The sequence below is a fragment of the Dasypus novemcinctus genome, chromosome 12, assembly GCF_030445035.2.
Source record: "Dasypus novemcinctus isolate mDasNov1 chromosome 12, mDasNov1.1.hap2, whole genome shotgun sequence".
Taxonomy (NCBI): Eukaryota; Metazoa; Chordata; class Mammalia; order Cingulata; family Dasypodidae; genus Dasypus; species Dasypus novemcinctus.
Window position 1 is genome coordinate 85193048 of NC_080684.1, and position 19075 is coordinate 85212122.

The following is a 19075-nucleotide window of genomic DNA, read 5'->3' on the forward strand; positions in this document are numbered from 1 at the left end:
GAGGCCATGCATTGTACTCTTTCCTGACCTTGTGTCTCTCTCCTTAACACTCTCTCTTCTGCCCCATTCCTGTCAGCAGTCTCAAGTACCTATGCTGGGCTCAGCCGCCCTGGTGCCCCATCAGACCCTGCTTTTTCTTGACAGTCAGTCCAAGCCTGGTCTCTTTTCATCCTTTCTGTCATTTATTATCTCATTTCCTCAGAGCCTTGCTGTGCCAGTATATCAAATAAACTAAGCCTATACAATATAATAATGGGTATGAATAGGGGTTTGCCTCCCAGGAAACACACACACACACACATATATATATATAATATATTATCTTATATATTATATATTATATATTAAAAGAAATCTTCTGGAAGGACTGTGGGGGAGATTATTTCGAGTAGTATTTTTTTGGTTTCCTTCAAATCACACCCTATGAATCACTGCCTTTTCACCTTATACCCATGAACATATTTGGATAAGTTATAGATCTAGAAATAATTCTTGGATTTTAAGCAATCTGTCTTCTTACAGTGAGGCTTTCTCTCACACTTCATAAGCATTCTCCAGAAAACAGTTCTCTGCGTTTGTAGAGCTGCCTTAGCAGATTATATGGTCTGCTAGCGGCAGCCAGGCTGCATTTAGGACTTGCTCCTGAGTGGCGCCATTCTGCTATTTCTTGTCAAGTCTGTTCCTGACAGAGGCTTCCTGGTGAGATGGAAAATGTTCTTTCCTGGGAATCAAAGTCACCACTAAGCAACTGCATCGACTTAGACTATTTCAACTTTGGACTTTTTTCATCACTAGGGAAAAGAGGTGTGACTCAATTTTCTCATTTAAGCTCTGAAGTATGACACTATTGAAGTAACTTTGGCCAAACCCATCAAAAAATTACATTTGGCATTTATGGTGTGCCAAAAATGTTGGTACCCCTTCTAATTCTGGAGCCTTCTGTCATCCTAGCCCCTTAGAATACTGAACTGCTGTTTTACTCAGCATATGTTTATACAGGAGCACACCTTAGTAGCTATGCACAATCCCAGTTCTCAGTTTGGGATTCATTGTGGAAATGCCATACTGCTGGCCATGGTTCTCAGCTTGCTGTGCACAAAAGCATAGACTCCACACCTGCCTGCGGGGGTAAGCTAGTTAATGCAGCCTCACTCTGTGACTGGCTGCAGTTCTGGGGTCACTAGCTCAAGAACTCTTAATGCTTTAAGCCTGTTAAGTCAAAGAGTTTCTCAAAGAGTCAGAAGATTCTAGGTCTGTTCTTTTTATATCCTCCCATATAACTGCCTAAATTAAATGAAAGAAAGCAGAACCTGTTTATAACTATCTCCCACTGACCCCCGCTACCTGCCACTGAGTGCAGCATTGGGCTTAACCTCTAGCATGAGACAGGCTGACAACATGAAGGCTGCCCTATTACCTGCCCTAACCGTGCTAACCCCATTCCTTGGAACCTTTCTTCTATGAGCTATTTCTTTGCTCTCTATCAATACCTTCATTCGTATCTTGAGCGTTTCTGCCTGGATTAACCCAATCTCCATTTCACCAGTACCCCCCCATTTTCCCTCCTCTTCCATGACTTTCAAATAGAACCTGTACTTAATTAACCATAACCACTTTAGCATGCCCTCTTGATGATTTCCTTTCCTAATCCCATAATTGCTTTTTAGTCAGAAGCTTTTCACATTTGGATGGGATTCAACTAAATGGAATAAAATCTCAGCTTGATTTCGAGTTGGAGGATTCTTGATTTTCAGCTAGATTTGTAAGGATCTTAGCTTATTTTCCAAGTCAATTAAGAACACATTTAAAATAAATTTGTTAAAGGTGAATTAATCCTATAAGAGCTTATTAAAAAATAAATTCACCAGGTTTTTGCTACCTAAATCTAAAAATAACAAAAAAAAAAAAAAAGGAGAAAACTAAGAATGTTATTGCCATTACAACACACAGAACAGATTTTGAACATTTTCCTGTTCAGAAACTTTCTTTATCCTGGAGTCCGTATCCCTCCCCGGCAATAAAAACAAAAGCTTCTTAGTTGTTTCAAAACTCTTTTAAAACAATATTACCTGCTCTTTTAAAACAATATTTTCAGTTTCTTTCAAGCTCAGTTTAATAAGATAACAAAGAGATTTAACTGTTAGTCTAAATTGCGTTGTCTTTTGGTGATAATCAGCCTATATCTATATCCTTTAGGTTTTCTTCAGGTGACCAATTTCCAAATACTTAAACCTGATTGATTCTCCAGGCCCACCTCATTGGTTGACTGATTGGTGTGGCCCTGTTGACTCAGTTTTTATGATGGAGAAATATGAGATTTTTTTTTTTCCTTATTGTGTAAGCACCTCATCAATGCATATAAATGTTTCTGTCTGTTCTTTAGGAAGAAATACGGCCCCAGTTTGAAGCCAAGTATTCCAAGAAAGAGCGGATGAACCCCATTTCAGGAAAGCCAGAACCATATCAAGCATTTGCAGATAAATGCAGCAGACTCATTGTTTCTGCATCTGGAATATTTTTTATGGTTTGAAACTTTTAAAATAAAATCTTTACTTGTTTCATAAAGTGCAAAACTGTAGCATGGTGATGACTATATCAGGCATTTAATTTTCCAAAACATTTTTGCATGTTACGTTATTTAATCCTCACAACAACTCGGAGGTAGTAGAGGTGGTATTGGTATGCCCATATTATAGATGGAGCAATTCAGACTCCATAACTTTAAGGGTTAAGAGGTCAAGATGGAACTTGAGCTCAGAAAACTTTACTCGAATCCAAAATTCTTACCACTTGCCTCTCCATGCCATGCCGAGAAGAATGAAAAACATGAGATAGGCCCTAGCAATGTTTTTCCCATTTTTTTTTTTTACCATGCCCATAGAATAAGATATGCATTTTCTGTCATGACCAGCATATTCAACCAATATGTTTAAAAACTTGAATATAATCACTGAAATAATGTTCACCTTTACCACGTATAGTACATTCTAATTTCTCCTATTCTTTTATAAGAGGACAAGCTACTTGCCCAAGATCACACTGCTAGGTAGAAACTGAGTCAGGATTCAGACATGTCTTCTGACTCTGAGTCAAGTGAGCTGTCCATTCATTCTACTATATTGCCACTCTTGTCTGAAATTCAACATGTATATGGTATATCCAACCATCCTGAAGACTGGCTTTAAGATCCAGGTTTTTGTAACAAAGAGGATTTTTTTTCTATATAAGTCATATTCAGTGAATCATCTATTGGAAGTCACAAACCTTTTTGGAGTTTCATATTCTAATTATCTCATAGAAATAGAATGTGCTCTGTTATTCTCAAATAACATGAAATCTTTCAAGAAAGATGCCTCATTCTGTGTTTATTCTTTTTAATAAGATATGATATACCTGTTACATAGTTGGTTCATTCAACAACAAATAATTGAGCACCAGCTATGTGCCAGTAATTATGCTAATTATGCTTCAGAAACTGTGATGGGCAAAACAGATACCCATCCCTGCCCTTATGGAGCTTGCTTTCTATTGGGGTAGGTTGACAATAATCCAGCAAATAAATTGTTTTAAATGACAATAGTATATTGAAAGAAATACCTTCTAACAAAGAAATAGTCTGGGGGGTCATGAAGAACTTTCCTTATGAAGTGGTTCTTGAGCTGAGAAGTGAAGAGTGGGTAGGGTCTGCGTGTGAGAGAAAGACAGACTGGGAATGGGCAGGCAGGTATTTTAGGCACAGGAAATAGCCTGGAAGACAAAGACATTTAGCCCATTTGAAGCAATGAGAGAAGGCCAGTGTGCCTGGAGGGAGCATAGTGCCTGAAGGGACTGGAGAGAGCCTTGCAGGCCACGTTAAGGGCTTTGCTTTTTATCCTAAGAATAACAGGAAGTCAGCAGTTTTAAACAGAGGAGTGATGAGCAGATCCCATAATAAATGTTTGTTCATCTGCTCATTCAGAAATTCTGCTTAATAAAGCATTACCCCATAGTTTGCCCTGATTATCAACTTTCAAGCAGTGTGATTTCCCTATCTGAGTATCAAAGAAAGTACCATCAGGCAAGAGATAGTATTAACCACACCGAAAAATACACATTTCGTTGTGGTTTCTTGAGTTACTACTGCCATAGCTTCATTTCCTTTCCTGGTCAGAGGATTTTCCAGGTGGCGTGAACCCTCTTCCTGAATCATTTCACCTGGGTGCTCATCGGGTCTCCTCTGTCTTCTTGCCAGATCTGCGTGGTGATCGCCGCTGTGTTCGGGATTGTCATTTACAGAGTGGTGACCGTCAGCACTTTCGCTGCCTTTAAGTGGGCATTAATCAGGAATAATTCTCAGGTTGCAACCACAGGGACTGCGGTGTGCATCAACTTTTGTATCATTATGTTGCTGAACGTGGTAAGTGAGCTGCAAGGTAACTAGCCAAATGGATAAAAATACGTGAGCTGCCAGTGATAGTTTTCTTCTGCTGCAGAAGTGGCCTGGCCTCAGAGAGTTGGGTCTGTCAGGTAGCACTGATGCCTCACAGAGTGTCCTGCCTAAACCTGCACTCAGGCTTGGGCGTTGGGAAGCTTTGGTTCAAATCTAGGCTCCAGGAGTTCTAGCTGTGTGAGAATGGACAAGACACCTAACCTGTCTGAACCTTGCTTCCCTGATTTATCAAATGAGATAACACTCTGTACCCCTTTGGAGATTTTGGAGGTTTAGAGAGAGAATGTATTTCAAGGGCCCAGCCCGAAACCTGTTACATAGCTCGGCATTGTTGGCTCCCATCTCCTTTTGATTCTGAATGATGGAAGTGTAGTCAGTAGCCAAAGCATCCCTGGAGATAATCCTGCATAGAAAATATTCAGGGTGGTACAGCCTGCTTGTGTTGAATCATTGATTTCAGGTTCTTTTCAAATGTATATTTTGGCCCAGATCTCTCTCCTGAACCTCAAACTCATATATTAAACGGCTGACTCATCCAATTCTCAAACTTCCCTCCAAAATCAGCTCCTTCCACAGCCTTTCCCCTTGTAGTTGTTCAGGCTAAAAACCCTGCCCTTGACTCCTCTATTTCTCCTGTCCCGGAAATGTACCCAGAATTTGGTCACTTTTCATCCACCCTGGCCCAGGTTCCCATCATCTCCCATCTGGACGATGGCTTCCTAGCTGGTCTCCCTGCTTCCACGTTTGCTCCCCAGCAATCGAGGCCCAACACAGTAGAGTGAGCGTCTTCCTTGGAAATCAGCTCATGTCACCCCCCTGTTGCCAAAAGCTAGTGGCTCCCCTCTTATAATGAGTTAAAGCCCCCGTCTTTGCAGGAGTCTCCAAAGCTCATCTGGCCCCCAAGGTGTCTCTGCCCTTACCCCCCCACACCTACCCCAGCCACACCAGCTTTCCCCTTGTCCCTTGGATGTGCCAGGCATGCTCTCACCCCAGGACTTTCGTGTTCCTCTTCTCTCTGACTGGAAATATTTCCCAGCCCCCCCACCCCCCAAACTGGCATCTATGTAGCTTACTCCCTCACCTCCTTCAAGTCTTTGTTCAACTGTTACTTTTCTAATTAAGCCTTCCCAGGTCACTTTATTTAAAATTACCACCCTCTCCTGCCATCTGACAATTTTCCATCTCTTTGCCCGGCTTATTTTTCTCTACAGCATTTATCACTATCTAATACGCTACTTGGTTTACTTATTTATTTTGTTTGTTATCTGTCTTCTCCACTGGAATGTGAGGGCTTTGAGGGCAGAAGTGTTTGTCTGTTTAATTTACTGTTGTTCTTCCCCGGTGCTTCCAACAGAGCCTGATATATAGTAGGCACTCAGTAAGTTATTATTTGAAGAACAGAAGGTAGTAGCTGACATAGCTAAGATGTTGAGATAGAAGTTATGAACTAGGGAATAAGTGAAATATTCCTACTATGAAGTGCCAAACACAGTGTTAGGCATGGAGGAGGTGGCCAGTAAATTATAAAGTTCCCCCACCCTTATTTAGATTGCATATTAAATCTGGACCATAAAGCTGAAATGATCACATTAGAAAAGAACTTCCTAAGGGCCAAGAAATTAATGTTATCATCAACACAGTTTTATCCATTGAGATTGTCATTTCTAGCTCTTTAAACAATTCTCAATTCCATAACCAGTAATTCCCAAGTGATTCCTAAGAGGATTCAACCTACTCAATAATAAAGAAATGAGCTAATAAAATAAAGGTAATTTGTTGTTATTATCAAGTATTAAAATACACAGGAACTTCTTTATTAACTGTAGGAAAAAAGTTTCTAAATCCAGAAGTTAAAATAAGAGAAAAGAGTGGTTGCTGGGTCATTTTGACGTGATTGTGTGACTAGTTGATCAAGTGGATATTGAAAGTGGGTGTTTGGCACCAGCTCTGGCACCCCTTCCCTCCACAACTCAGGTTAGTCTCCAAGTTAATTGCAGAATTACACATTGTGAAGGAGAGTGATTCATAGTGAAATTCACCAAACAGCCAGAGAAGTATAAGTTTCTGCTTCCGGTCAGGATGCAATGAATTCATGCTTCCTGTACTTCTTTCCTCCAGTGTCTTATTAAAATTTAATTTAATTTTAATTTCTTAAAAAATAAATGTATATGCAGTGAATCTATAAATATGCTTGCTCATACATTTTGAGCAGGTTCAGTTTTGTCAGAGTAATACTTTATATAACTGGAAATCACTTATCTAACAATCTTAACTTTGTGAAACACAAACAGGAAAAATGAAGTAAATAAGCTAAAATGAAGACGGGGAAATAGGGTAATTTAAAAAGCACCTCCTCAGATTGTTTTATGATTCATGAATATGTTCCAATAAAATGCCTTTTAAAACAGCACCCACTATGTGCTAGGACATTAGACATTTTACATGTTCTATCTAACAGAAGGTTTCCAAGTAGCCAATTGGATGATGTAGATAAAGTCTACGCACTGAAGTTAACACATACTATTCTTGGGAAGACCCAGAAGTTTTGTTTTCTTTGTTTTAGATACACTGTCAAAACCTTTGGTTTTCTGATTTCCCAGCCAACATCAAACTAGAATAGCAGAAGCTTACTAAGGCAAGAATAACTGTCAAGAACAAGAAATGACAAGCCATAGCAAAGGGAAGGAAAGAAAATAAAAAGCGTACATAAGAACTCTAAAAGCAGCAGCATCTGGGACCCTTTTGTGCAGGGGCAAATTGCCTTCCTCTGCTTGGCCAGCTCACACATTGCACTCCTGCCCTGTGCCCTGAAGCTTCCCAGGCTCTACCATGAAGGAAACCCAGTGTGTAATATAGTTTGGAAATGTTTTTGTCAGAATATCTAAAAATTTAAAATATAAGTCCTTGATTATCAGCATATGATAAAGAACAGATAAAAGACTAATAATGACTATCACACCACTTTGTCCAGGTTGCTAATAAACTACCCACTGACTTCTGAAATTACTCCATTTAAGGTATTTTCAGCAGCTATCTGAATTGTTTTCATCTGCTTAAAATTTTGATCATACTGGTCTTGCGAAAAAAAAAGTCATAATTTAGACATTAATTAATTACTACTTTTTCTTTAATTGAACATAAAAACCTTGAGAGCTAGATTGGTTTTTAATTTCTATTTGTTTAAAAACCTCTAGTTTTTAAATACTGTAATTATTATAGTTCATATATCCTGTTTCTGATGTTTTCCTAGGTTAGTCCTGTCCTAACTGAAGAAGCAGAACGATAAAGTTTGCCCATTTTCTAAATTTGGTAGCATATATTTAATTTTATGTTGTGTGTACTTTAAAAACAAATTTCAGATTGTTTTACAAAAGTATTCCAGATCCTAAAAAATATTATGCCTTTTAATGACCATAGGGCATTTATTGGTTTGACGAATGATTGAGATGATTTTTCTTGCTCTTTGTTTTACTGTTTCAGTTCCATTCTGCTTCACTGATGACCAAAGAACAACCCAATATTGCGGTTATATTGCAAGCTAAATAGGCCCTAGAGAGGCTATATATCTGTTATAAAAAGATACAGCATTATAAAAAGTTATTCCCATTCTTTTTATTCAGCCAATACCAGTATGAATCAGATAATTCATTATACTGTAAACAGTGAATGAAAACCACAATGGCTTGTTCCAAAAAGAAGTAAACCAGAAACTATGGCTTGCAGTAGAATAAGCTCGCATACTTTGGTCAGGCTAGCAAGATCCAATGAGAAGTGCCCACAGTCCCTTTCGGACATCTTAAGATCAGAAAGCTTTCTGTCAGTTATAGAATTTGGAAACAGATTTTTCCACTGCCCTTATCAGAACAAATTCTCCATGATTTCCATCTCAACTGTCTAATGATAAATCAAATCTTTCATGGATACCACACATCTTAAAGATCTCTTGCATGCCTTTATCCCCTCAGTTTACGCACCTTTTCCTGCTGTATTCTGTTTAAAGCTTTACAGTTCATCTCCTTCTCTCTTCAACCTATATAAGGTGTTCCAGATGCTATAGATTCACACTGTGTCCTCATACACTTCATCTTACTTTTCAAAAGGGTAATAATCTTATAGTGACTCCTGTGCTGTCCCTTTTTAAATTCCAGTCTTTTCAGTGTTCAAACCAAAGTAACAATGGCATGTCATCAGCTCCCAAGGCCTTTGGGAAGGACCTCAAGGTCACTGTGTCCCATACCCATTCCCCACCCCCATCCCCACAGAAGGAAAATGATCATCTGAACGTCATGTGTGGTAACTTACCCAAGTCCTACAGCTTAGTATAATTGGTAAAGCTAAATTCCAGCCTGGGAAGTTTTGTCCAGTACATTTTCACTATTTTAATCTAAATCTGGTCTTAATTTTCATACTGTTTAAAGCTATGTGACTGATTTTCATTTTCATTTATCATCTTTTCTTTTAGAGAGAGCCACATGCTCTTTTTCTGAATTTATACCCTCCCTGGAGAACCTTCTAAAGCTGAGTTTGCTCTGGAGGGTACCCTGTACCACCATATGTGCACACACTCATGCACTCAATTCCCTCTTAGAACCATCCATTTATCAAGTGGTTGAATAAGTTAGGGATGCATCCAGTGTACCAGTGGAAAAGGAAAATACCATAAGTTCTGGGAGTTTCCAATAGTGTTTGATTATTTCAGGATCTATGAGGCTATAATCTAGAAAATACAAGAATAATGGGATTGCAGAATCTTAGGGTTAAAAGAGGTCTTAGAGCTATTACGCTGAGGATGCTGAGCCCAGCAAAGTTGTGACTTGCCAGGCCTCACCTTGCAAGCTGGTAATTCGTGGCTAGGCTTCTTGACTTATTCACCCCAAAACAAGAAATGATATTTCAAAAATAGTAAAATGGGATGTTGTGCATTTGTTGTCTAGAAAAGACACAGTTTTCATTGTTTGATCAATGGGCAGTTAATGAAATTGTTTTTATTCATCACTTGATCATCTATTTCCTTTATAATTATACATTTCAGAACATCTACAGTTTCATTATTAAATGTATGGAATTTATTTTACAGCTCTATGAAAAAGTTGCACTTCTTCTGACGAATTTAGGTATGTAGAATCCTTTTTTTATTTTACAGTACAATATGTGGTCTGAAAAATACCTTTTCAAAGATGCGGCAAAGAATTCATTTTTGAAATGCTGCTAAAAAGAAGTACACCCTTTATTTTGAAATGCGTGCAACAACCTGTTCTCTGCCCCAACAGAACATTTTTAAACTGCCTAGTAGTTAGAGGATGTTTTTTATCTAAATCTTTACAACCTGTCCCAGGCATTATCTGTCATGAGCTAATGTAATTTAACATAGCTTTTCTTGTAATGCATAAAAAATTAGCATCACAAAACATGTGTATAAAGTGTCCATGTCATTTAGAAAAATGTTATTTGTTATTGCCTAACACTTTCCATTTAATTAAAAATGTAACAAGTTTTCATATTATATAAAATCACAGCAAAGCTAACTGCTTTGAAGACTGGAAGTCTTTTACCAGAAAGGTGGGCAAGTGAGCCACCAACACCGTTTGTAGAAAGAACATTCATCTAGTGAATGAACAGGTCATTGCTAAGGAGATTTCTCTGACCCCACAGCACCAGAATCATCTGATGCCAGCGAGAAGCTGTACGTTTACCACAAATACGTGATATAGAACTTGTCCCAATTTTGTTAATGAGACATTATTCCTTTACTCTATGCAGTTTGAGAAAATTAGACTCCCACATAAAAACCGTTTTAGCTCGTTACCATATGTAACTGGTCCAGAAGGAAAAAACAATCGCAAAAGTGTTTTAATTATAATGTCCATTATAATCATAGATACCATTGAATGAGCCCTTCTATGTGCCAGACACAAGGTTAGGCACATCACATACCTCCTTGAATGTCTTTGAAATCTTCCTTCACCACCACCCCTTGTCCAAAAAGATGGAAAAAGATTTATGTCCACAGAAGAGATAGCTGCCTTTTTGCAGCCTGTGCCCAGTGGAGCCTCAATCCACCTGGCAAAGGTGCCAGTGGAGGTACCGCTCTGGCCCATCTGTGGTTGAGAAATCCAGGCCTTTCTCCTGAGAACTGATTGGCAACCCAGGAGGCCTTCCTGTATTACTAGGAGTTGAATAACAGAAGTGGAATAAAGCTAAAACCCTTTAAGAATCCTTGGCCTTTTCTGCCTTCAACAGCAATACAGTCTTGTTCTGAAACTGACATTTAAACCTTTGAAATCAAATTCTCTTGTTTTCCCGCTTCCCTTTTCGGATACATTCCCAGTGAAATTTTGAGTTACAATTTGTGGAAACTTGATTGGGTAAAATCTTAAATGAACAGTTTAGAAGCTCAGGGAAAATGGAAATGGATAAAAATACCCATTGCATTAAATGCACTCTGTTTGGCATTGCTTGAGGTGAGAGAACAGCTCCTGGGGAAAGAAAAGTGCATTTGACCGGAGATTTCAAGTTGGAGGTTCTATCTTGAGGAAAGTAGGTCCAAATTTTGGTTCATATCACAATGTCGAAAGAGCAAGTATTTACTTTATGAAAGTAGACATGTAAGAAGATGCGAATAGGCCCAAAAGGTGAGAGAATTTTAACACACAGATGGTGATATACAGTAAAAGTCCTAAAAATGAGGTCATTTCTTGGGTATTTGTCCAGGAAAATGGAAAATGGTGGATCAGGCAAAAGGCAAAGGAGTCAAGTGTTCACCTTATTTCAAGATGGGAGTGTGACTCCCTCTTACCTAGTAGCACCTGGCATTACAACGAGAAATACAAGTGAAGGCCGAGGAATTATTAGGAGCAGGAAGTGAGCTTGACTCCTCACAGACCCTATCTAGCAGCAAAAGGAAAGGCCCCTGCAGAGAGCCGGGACTGGGCAGGCTCTCGGGGCCTGCTCTAACAGTGGCATAGGCCGGAGGTCCAGTCCGCTCAGGCGAGGCGGCCTCCACTTCCCACCACACCTTTGATGGGGTTGGCCTGCAGGGTAGAGCATCCCAGGGATGGCCCATCACACACCACGTCTAGGCTCTCGGGAGTCTCCTGCGCATCCTTAGGATGCCTCTGCACCCCGCTGTGAGGGGTGGGGGGAAGGGTGGGTGACGGGGTCGGATTCAGCCTCTCGAATTCTGCTCCCCTTTGTCCACAGAACAGCCTCGCACGGAGTCCGAGTGGGAGAACAGCTTCACCCTGAAAATGTTTCTTTTTCAGTTTGTCAACCTGAACAGCTCCACATTTTACATCGCATTCTTCCTCGGAAGGTAGGAGCCAGATCCCTGCACTCCTTGGCCGGGGACAGAGCGCTGAGTTCACTGACTGGGGGTGACAGAGTCCCTCCTTTAGGGTGAAACAGTGCATAAAATGAGAAGAGCAACCTCCTCCAATCCCTTCTCAAATCTCCCATCCCAGGGAAAAGCTGACTTTTAAATCCAACATTTAATGAGGATCTGGGAAGGATTCCATGTTGAGTGGAAATGCCTATAATTCCATTTCAAATGGAAGCATTTATGGGAACCAAGGAAGGGCCAGGTATTGGGTTTGGTGAGATGGATGCAGCAGCACCCTATTCTCGGTTACTAGCAACTCCAACATGGAATTCTCGTCAAATTTTCAGTTTAATTTCAAAAACAAAAATGGCATTTCTATTACTCAAAAATATCTGGCTTACACAAGCCAGAACATTTGACACAGAGCCAAAAGAAAATGTTAAAAGTCACAGCGAGCCATGATGCGCAGCCAGACAGAAAGGCCAGAAGAGAAAGTGTCCTCCAGAGAGTTCCAGAAGCTCTAATCAGGACAGCTCTGGAGGGTCTCCTAATCTCCTCAGACCTGATACTCACTATTCCATTAATTTACACTGGAGGATGTGCTAAACTAACTCTAATAGTCGCTGAAAGCTTAGACTTACAGAATGCTAATTGGTTTGTTTTTCTGTGTGTTGAAGATTTACTGGACACCCAGGTGCCTACTTGAGGCTGATAAACAGGTGGAGACTAGAAGAGGTCTGTATTCTCCTGTCCTTCCTTGTTTCCTACAGACTTGCATTAAACCGCCTTAGCACAACTTTGTGCAGTATAGAACAGCAGGCACCCTTTCTTCCTCTCCATTGATTTTTGAATTTCTGTGTTTGCTTACCTCGCAGTGCCACCCTAGTGGATGCCTTATTGATCTCTGTATGCAAATGGGTATTATAATGGTGCTAAAGCAGACCTGGAATAATTTCATGGAACTTGGCTACCCGTAAGTACCTTAGATAGCTATCATTGAGAGGCAGCATTGCTCACCATTGGCTTTTCTAGGTGTGGCAAGTAAGATAAGCAATGCAGACTCAGCATACAGGCTGGTGTGTATAGGTGTACCTGGAGCTAAGTGTTCACCCGTAGATATTCAAAGGCAGTCATGAAAATAACAAACAATGGTTCTTTCAGAAGATGGAGCACGAGGTATATGAATGAAAATGCGTGTTCTGTAAGAAGTCTCTGTGGACCCCTAAATATTTAATACTTACTGGCAAACCACATTTACCCATTTGGCTCTAGCGTTGCAGTTCTCCAGCTATTTAACCACATGTTAACTAGATCCCCACTCTGCCACCCCCACCCATTTTCAACTTAGGAATGGTTTTAGAAGGATAAATCAAGGATGGTAATTTTTAAACTACCATGAATTCAGGCTGTACAGAAAAAGAATATATGGGAAGGAGGAAAGTTCAGAGATTCAAAACAGAAACAAGAGTGTTTCTAAATCAGCATATTTTAACCAGCCAAAAATATTATCACCTGGTGAGAACAGTTTATGTTGATAACAATGGGCAAAATCTTTTATTGCCTCTGTAAGGATAACCTTGAATTCTGCTGTGTTTGCTCAGTTCTAGTCAGTTAAGTTTTAAGGGGACATAAATCAGCAACGCTTCTTCCATTTCTGCTTTAATTCCACACCTACCAGTTTCCATGGCAGCTCAGTATCTCTATAGAGACCATAGAGAACTCCAGGTTTCAGGGAGGACCACCCAGCCAGAACTTTTAACTAGAATTTGATTCCCTTCAGAAAGGCATCCCTTAGCTCCCAGTTAGAACCAAAACTAGTAATTTTTTATTCTTAAATTTATTTTTATGACCCTTATTCCAAGTGTTTGATATTTTCTATAAAACTTTTTTAAAATACAGCATAAAATAAAAATATTAGAAGTATTCTAATATTTTATAAATATAAATATAAAGTATTCTACTTTAACGTTCAAACCATAATTTATCAGAATGTCACAGACATCAAGGGAACTATATTTTATTTAATAGTAAAGTGGACAGAGAGCAAAATTGTGAAGTAGATAGAATATCTTTGATACTCCCATATTTCCTTTATTCTACATGCTTTTTGTATTTCTACTCCCAGATGTCCCGCAACTTTTTCCTTTGCCCCCTGCAGTACACAGACTCCCACCCCCCTATTCCCTCAATACTTTCCCATATCATGAGGTGTATTCTTGAGCACTGCTAAGGATTAATGTGCTACCTCCCCAGTGCAAGGTACATTTTTAATAGAAGTTCTAGCTTGTCAAGCTCAAACCAAAAGCAGACAAGTCCTGTTGTGGAACTGCAGGCTTCGGGGTGCTGAGAGAGGATGCATTTTGTGGGTTTGCAGATCTTCTAGGCCCCTGAAGTAGATTATGCAGGTCACCACCCACTTGACAAGGCTGTTTTTGCATCCTAAATTAAGCCACCTAGTCCAAATCTTCCTACCATCAGATGTCCAAGTACCTTTGTGCTGGAGGATCCATTTATAGATGTTCTCGATCTCTACCCCTCCTTCAAAGACAAGCCTGAATAAAATAAAGTTTCATGAATGAGTAAAATTAGGTCACCAGGGAGCAGATGTAGCTCAAGTGGTTGAGTGCCTGCTTCCTATGTACAAGGTCCTGGCTTGGATCCCAGTACCTCCTAAAAACAAACAAATGAAAAAAACAACTCTCATTGGGGAATGGATATAGGTCAGTGGTTAAGCATCTGCTTCCCATCATACAAGGTCCTAGGTTCAATCCCTGGTACCTCCTAAAAAAAATAAAGAAATAAGGTCATCAGCCATACTGTTTATCAGCAAGTACAAATGTTTGAAATATAGAATCTATTCCATTGTTATTTTCTTCCAAACTAGAGGCTTATTTCTTTGGTAACCTGAATTTTTTTAAACTATGGTTGTATATTCTGACTCTCCTCTTTCTAACCACTTACAGTCTTATGAACAGTTCATCGTTTTTAAAGAAATTGCTCTTGTTGTGTAGGTTAATTCAGAACTGGTGGACCAGAAGGAAACTACGACAAGAGCATGGCCCTGAAAGGAAAATAAGTTTCCCACAGTGGGAAAAAGACTACAACCTTCAGCCAATGAATGCCTATGGACTCTTCGATGAATACTTAGAAATGAGTATGAAAATATTCTACTTTCTATTACTAATTACAAATGTAAATTTTCTATCTCTAGCCACATTCAACTAAACACGTACCCATTAGCTAAAGGCCATCAGTGTGTGAGGATTCCTAAGGTAAATGCAGAGGAAGGAGTATCTTGCTTTAAGAAGCTCAATCCATAGAGATAGTGCCAAAGTATCACTTCAAACTTACCGTGACATTGTGTCCTGAACCTTGTAATTAGTCACCAGGAAACAAAAATGAGACTGCAATCGCCATGAACCACGGAAGAAGGAATCATCACTCATGAAGTGATTGATTCACTCCTTCAGCAGACCTCGAGTGAGCCCTGGTTTGTGCCAGGCAACACTGTGCGTGGCCTGGAGATACAAAAAGGAATAATGCACAGTCCAGCTTTCAAAGAGGTCTTTGGCTAGTGGGGGAAAGACAGAGCTTAGGAGTAAGCAGCGCAATGAAGTGATATGAATCGGTAGGGGTTAGAGCAGGAATGGCCTTTCTGTTGGGTGAGGAGTGACTGGAAGCTAGGAATGCTTTAGCGCCACTATATTTAATATAAGGAATCAGATTTCTCTATTATCAAACTCAAACTATTTGTCTTAACATATACCTAAGAATGTGGGCTTTGGAAAGAGATTACCTGATTAAAATCCCGGCTCTGCCACTTACTAGCTGTGGGAACTTGGGCAGTTATGAAACCTTTCTTTGTCCTCTTTGTCTCAGTTTTCTCACCTCTAAAGTGGGAATAATAATGAGTACTTCATAGAGCCTTTATGTGGATTAAATGAGTTAAAGTGTGGAAAGGATTTAGGACACGACCTGGCTCATAGTGTGCATTTAATACATATTAGCTGTATCATTATTATTGTTGTTTTCCTATTCTTATCTACTAGAGAAATAATCCATAATATCTTGTTAGAAGCTAATTAAATCCTTTGCAAATACACTGACAGTGTATATCTTTTCTGTTGTTTTGGCGGTTTTGATTTTGATTTTGTTAAGCTCATATTAAATAGTGACAGGGTAGGAGTAAGGCACAATGCATTACTTTGGATGAAACACTTCTTTCTGGGCAAATCTGAAACTAAGGAATAGTAGAACTGATGCTTAATGTTGCGTATGTCCTAAGTCTCTAACAGTGTTTTCAGAGTTTCAATTCTAAAACAGCAGAATGATATAACTTGGAGAAGAAATCAATTTGGGAATTAATAATAAAACTTAATAAAGGGAATTCATTAAGAGAACTAACTACTTTGATGTCTCTTAATGGACTTTCCTTCCATAAAGAATGAAATGAACAGCAATGTTAGTATATTGAGCCCTTGAAAAGAAGCCTTTTTATGGCTAGAGTTGGTAGTATTCCAAATACTGCAGTATCTTGAGAGCATGAAACAAATCACAGAAGCATCATAAGCAGGCTAGTCCTTATGGTTTTTGTTGTTTTCTAAATGGCTTCCCTGCTTTGTTGTATTTTTTATAGTTTATTCATTGAAGTATAACATAAAAAGAAGAAACTATAAATCCAAAGCATACAGATCAATGAATTTTTACCAGTTTACACACACTTGTAACCAAAATCTATGTCATTCACAGATCAGCAAACCATACCCTGCAGGCTAAATCCTACCCACTTCCTGTTTTTGTAAATAAAGTTTTATTGGAACACAGCAGCACCCATTCGGTCTCCTATTACCTACTTATCTATGGCTGCTTTCATACTACAATAGTAGAATTGAGTAATTGTGATAGACTAGATGGACCACAAAGCCTGAAATAATAAGGACCTGACCCTTTACCAAAAGGGAAGTGTCACTACCATGAATAGGTATTGAATTCTATCAAATGAATTTTCTGAACTTATTGATATGTTCACATGGTTTTTCTCCTTAATTCTATTAATGTGATGAATTTCATTGATTGCTTTCTGATTGTTAAAGTTGTTAAGTCAATTAGGCACACCTAAAAAAACTACTTGGTCATGACGTAGTATCTTTTCTTTAATTGCTGAATTCAGTTTGCTAATACCTTATTTTGTTTGAATATAAGTTCATGAAAAACATAGTACTATAGTCATTTTTCTTTCCTGTAATGTTTCTTTCAGGTTTTCTATCCTTGTTATGATGGCCTCTTAAAATGGTTTGAATAATTTTCCTTTTTAAAAAAAAATTCTCTTAAAAAGTTCATATAAGACTATTATTTCTTCCTTACACTTCCTTACATATTTGAAAGAATTCACCAGTGTAAATTCACTTTAAACTCCTTTTAATTCTGTCAAATTTGCTTTCTTTATTTTGAAGCCATTTTTTTATGTACATACAATTTAGGATTATTTTAGCTTGCTGTGGAATCAGCCCTTTTGTCATTATGTAAAATCATTCTTTATCTCTAACAATGCAATATTTTGAAGATGCGATGGACAGGAGGTTAATGAGTTAAGCTTAAAACCTTCCGAAAGGCAGAACTGAATCTCTTGCAGTCTTTTCAGGGCCATGGAGATAGATCCCTCCACCATGCTCCCAGTCAAAACCCAGGAGGTCCACAGTCAAGGAGCAAAAACCAGAGGTGGACTGAGCTCTACAAAAACTACAACCCAGGGCCAGCCCAGCTCAGTCCCTAAATGGACTGATGTGATCATCTCATCTCCTGTCTGCCTAATGGCAGAATGAGGAAGGACTTTCTGGTGGGAAAGAACATCATCCAGAATAATCTGCAACAAACTTTCTTAAAGCAATAGATAGGAAATAATTTGGGCTTTGTAGGCCAAAATGAAAAATTGAATCTATTATAAAGGTATTTGTATAACCACTAAAAATGTAACCATTTAAAAATGTAAAAAATATTCTTAGTTCACAGACCATTTAACAATAGTAATAATAAAACCAGCTAGCCAGACAGATTTGACTTGCAGACCAGAGTCTGCTGACCCTTGAGTTGGCACCTCGACATGTCTGGCACACAATAAAAAATTTCTAGACAAATTCCTGCAAAGAGGCAGGAGAATGTGACCAATATTCAAGAGGAAAAAAAGAGACCCACAGATGACCCAGAGATTGTACTTAGCACAGAGGGACTTTCAAATAACTGTGAATAGTATGTTAAAATAGAGGAAAATATCAACAAAATGATTTGAAAGGTGGAGAATTCCAGAAGAGAACTAAAATATACAAAAAAAATAATTTTAGCATCGTAGGATACAATATCTGAAATACAGAACTCACTTGGTAGGTTTATAGCATATTGAGGGAAGCGAATTTGGCTCAATGGATAGAGTACCTGCCTACCACATGGGAGGTCCAGGGTTCAAAACCTGGCCCATGCACAGTGCTGATGTACACAAGGAGTGCCATGGCACACAGGGGTGTCCCCCACATGCAAGGAGTGTGCCCCGTAAGGAGAGCCACCTCGCAAGGAAAAAGTGCAGCCTGCCCAGGAGTGGCGCCACATGCACGGAGAGCTGACGCAGCAAAATGAAGCAACAAAAAGAGACACAGATTCCCAGTGCCGCTGACAAGAATAGAAGCGGGCACAGAAGAACACACAGTGAATGGACTTAGAGAGCAGACAACTTGGGAAAGGGAAGAGAAATAAATTTAAATAAAAATAAAAATATATATTTAATAGCATATTGATACAGCAAAGGCAAGATTAATGAAATTGAAGACAAGTCAATAAAAAGAACCAAACTGAAACACAAAGAGAGACAAACTAGAAAAACATAACATAATATAAAATAAATGTGGGAAACAGTCAAAAAGTATAAAATATTTGTAATAAGGAGTCCAAGAAGGAGAATAGAGAAAATGTGTAAATGCAATATTTGAAGAGAGACTGTTTAAGGATGGATAAGCCAAAATGAGATATATTCATATATTGAAATATAAATCAATTCATTAAAAAACACTAGATCTATAGATAGGAAGAAATTAAAAACATGTGAAATGACAGGAACAAAAAGATGTAGCAAATGATACCATTATGTAAACGTTAAAGGCACACAAAAACCGATATTGTTCACCCAGTATATATCCTATATATAATTTATCAATGTAAGTATATGTGTGTCCTTATATAAAAATACAAATAAACTGGAGGGATACATACGAAATTCATGTCAATGATTACCTCTGTAATGGGAGAGGGGACCAGTCAAGAGAAGAAAAAAAGGGGATTTC

General features: G+C 38.8%; 1 protein-coding gene across 3 annotated transcripts in view; it reads left to right on the forward strand.

Moving 5' to 3' along the window:
* LOC101436104 (anoctamin-4) overlaps positions 1-19075 on the forward strand; it is a 336425-nt gene that overhangs the window by 291868 nt on the left and 25482 nt on the right. For all 3 annotated transcript variants that reach the window (XM_058308604.1, XM_071219030.1, XM_058308606.1), the window contains 7 exons: positions 2384-2524; positions 4232-4396; positions 9507-9543; positions 11630-11741; positions 12425-12482; positions 12623-12720; positions 14759-14901. In XM_058308604.1, coding sequence (XP_058164587.1) covers positions 2384-2524; positions 4232-4396; positions 9507-9543; positions 11630-11741; positions 12425-12482; positions 12623-12720; positions 14759-14901 — 754 coding nt within the window. The remainder of the gene's footprint in view (positions 1-2383; positions 2525-4231; positions 4397-9506; positions 9544-11629; positions 11742-12424; positions 12483-12622; positions 12721-14758; positions 14902-19075) is intronic.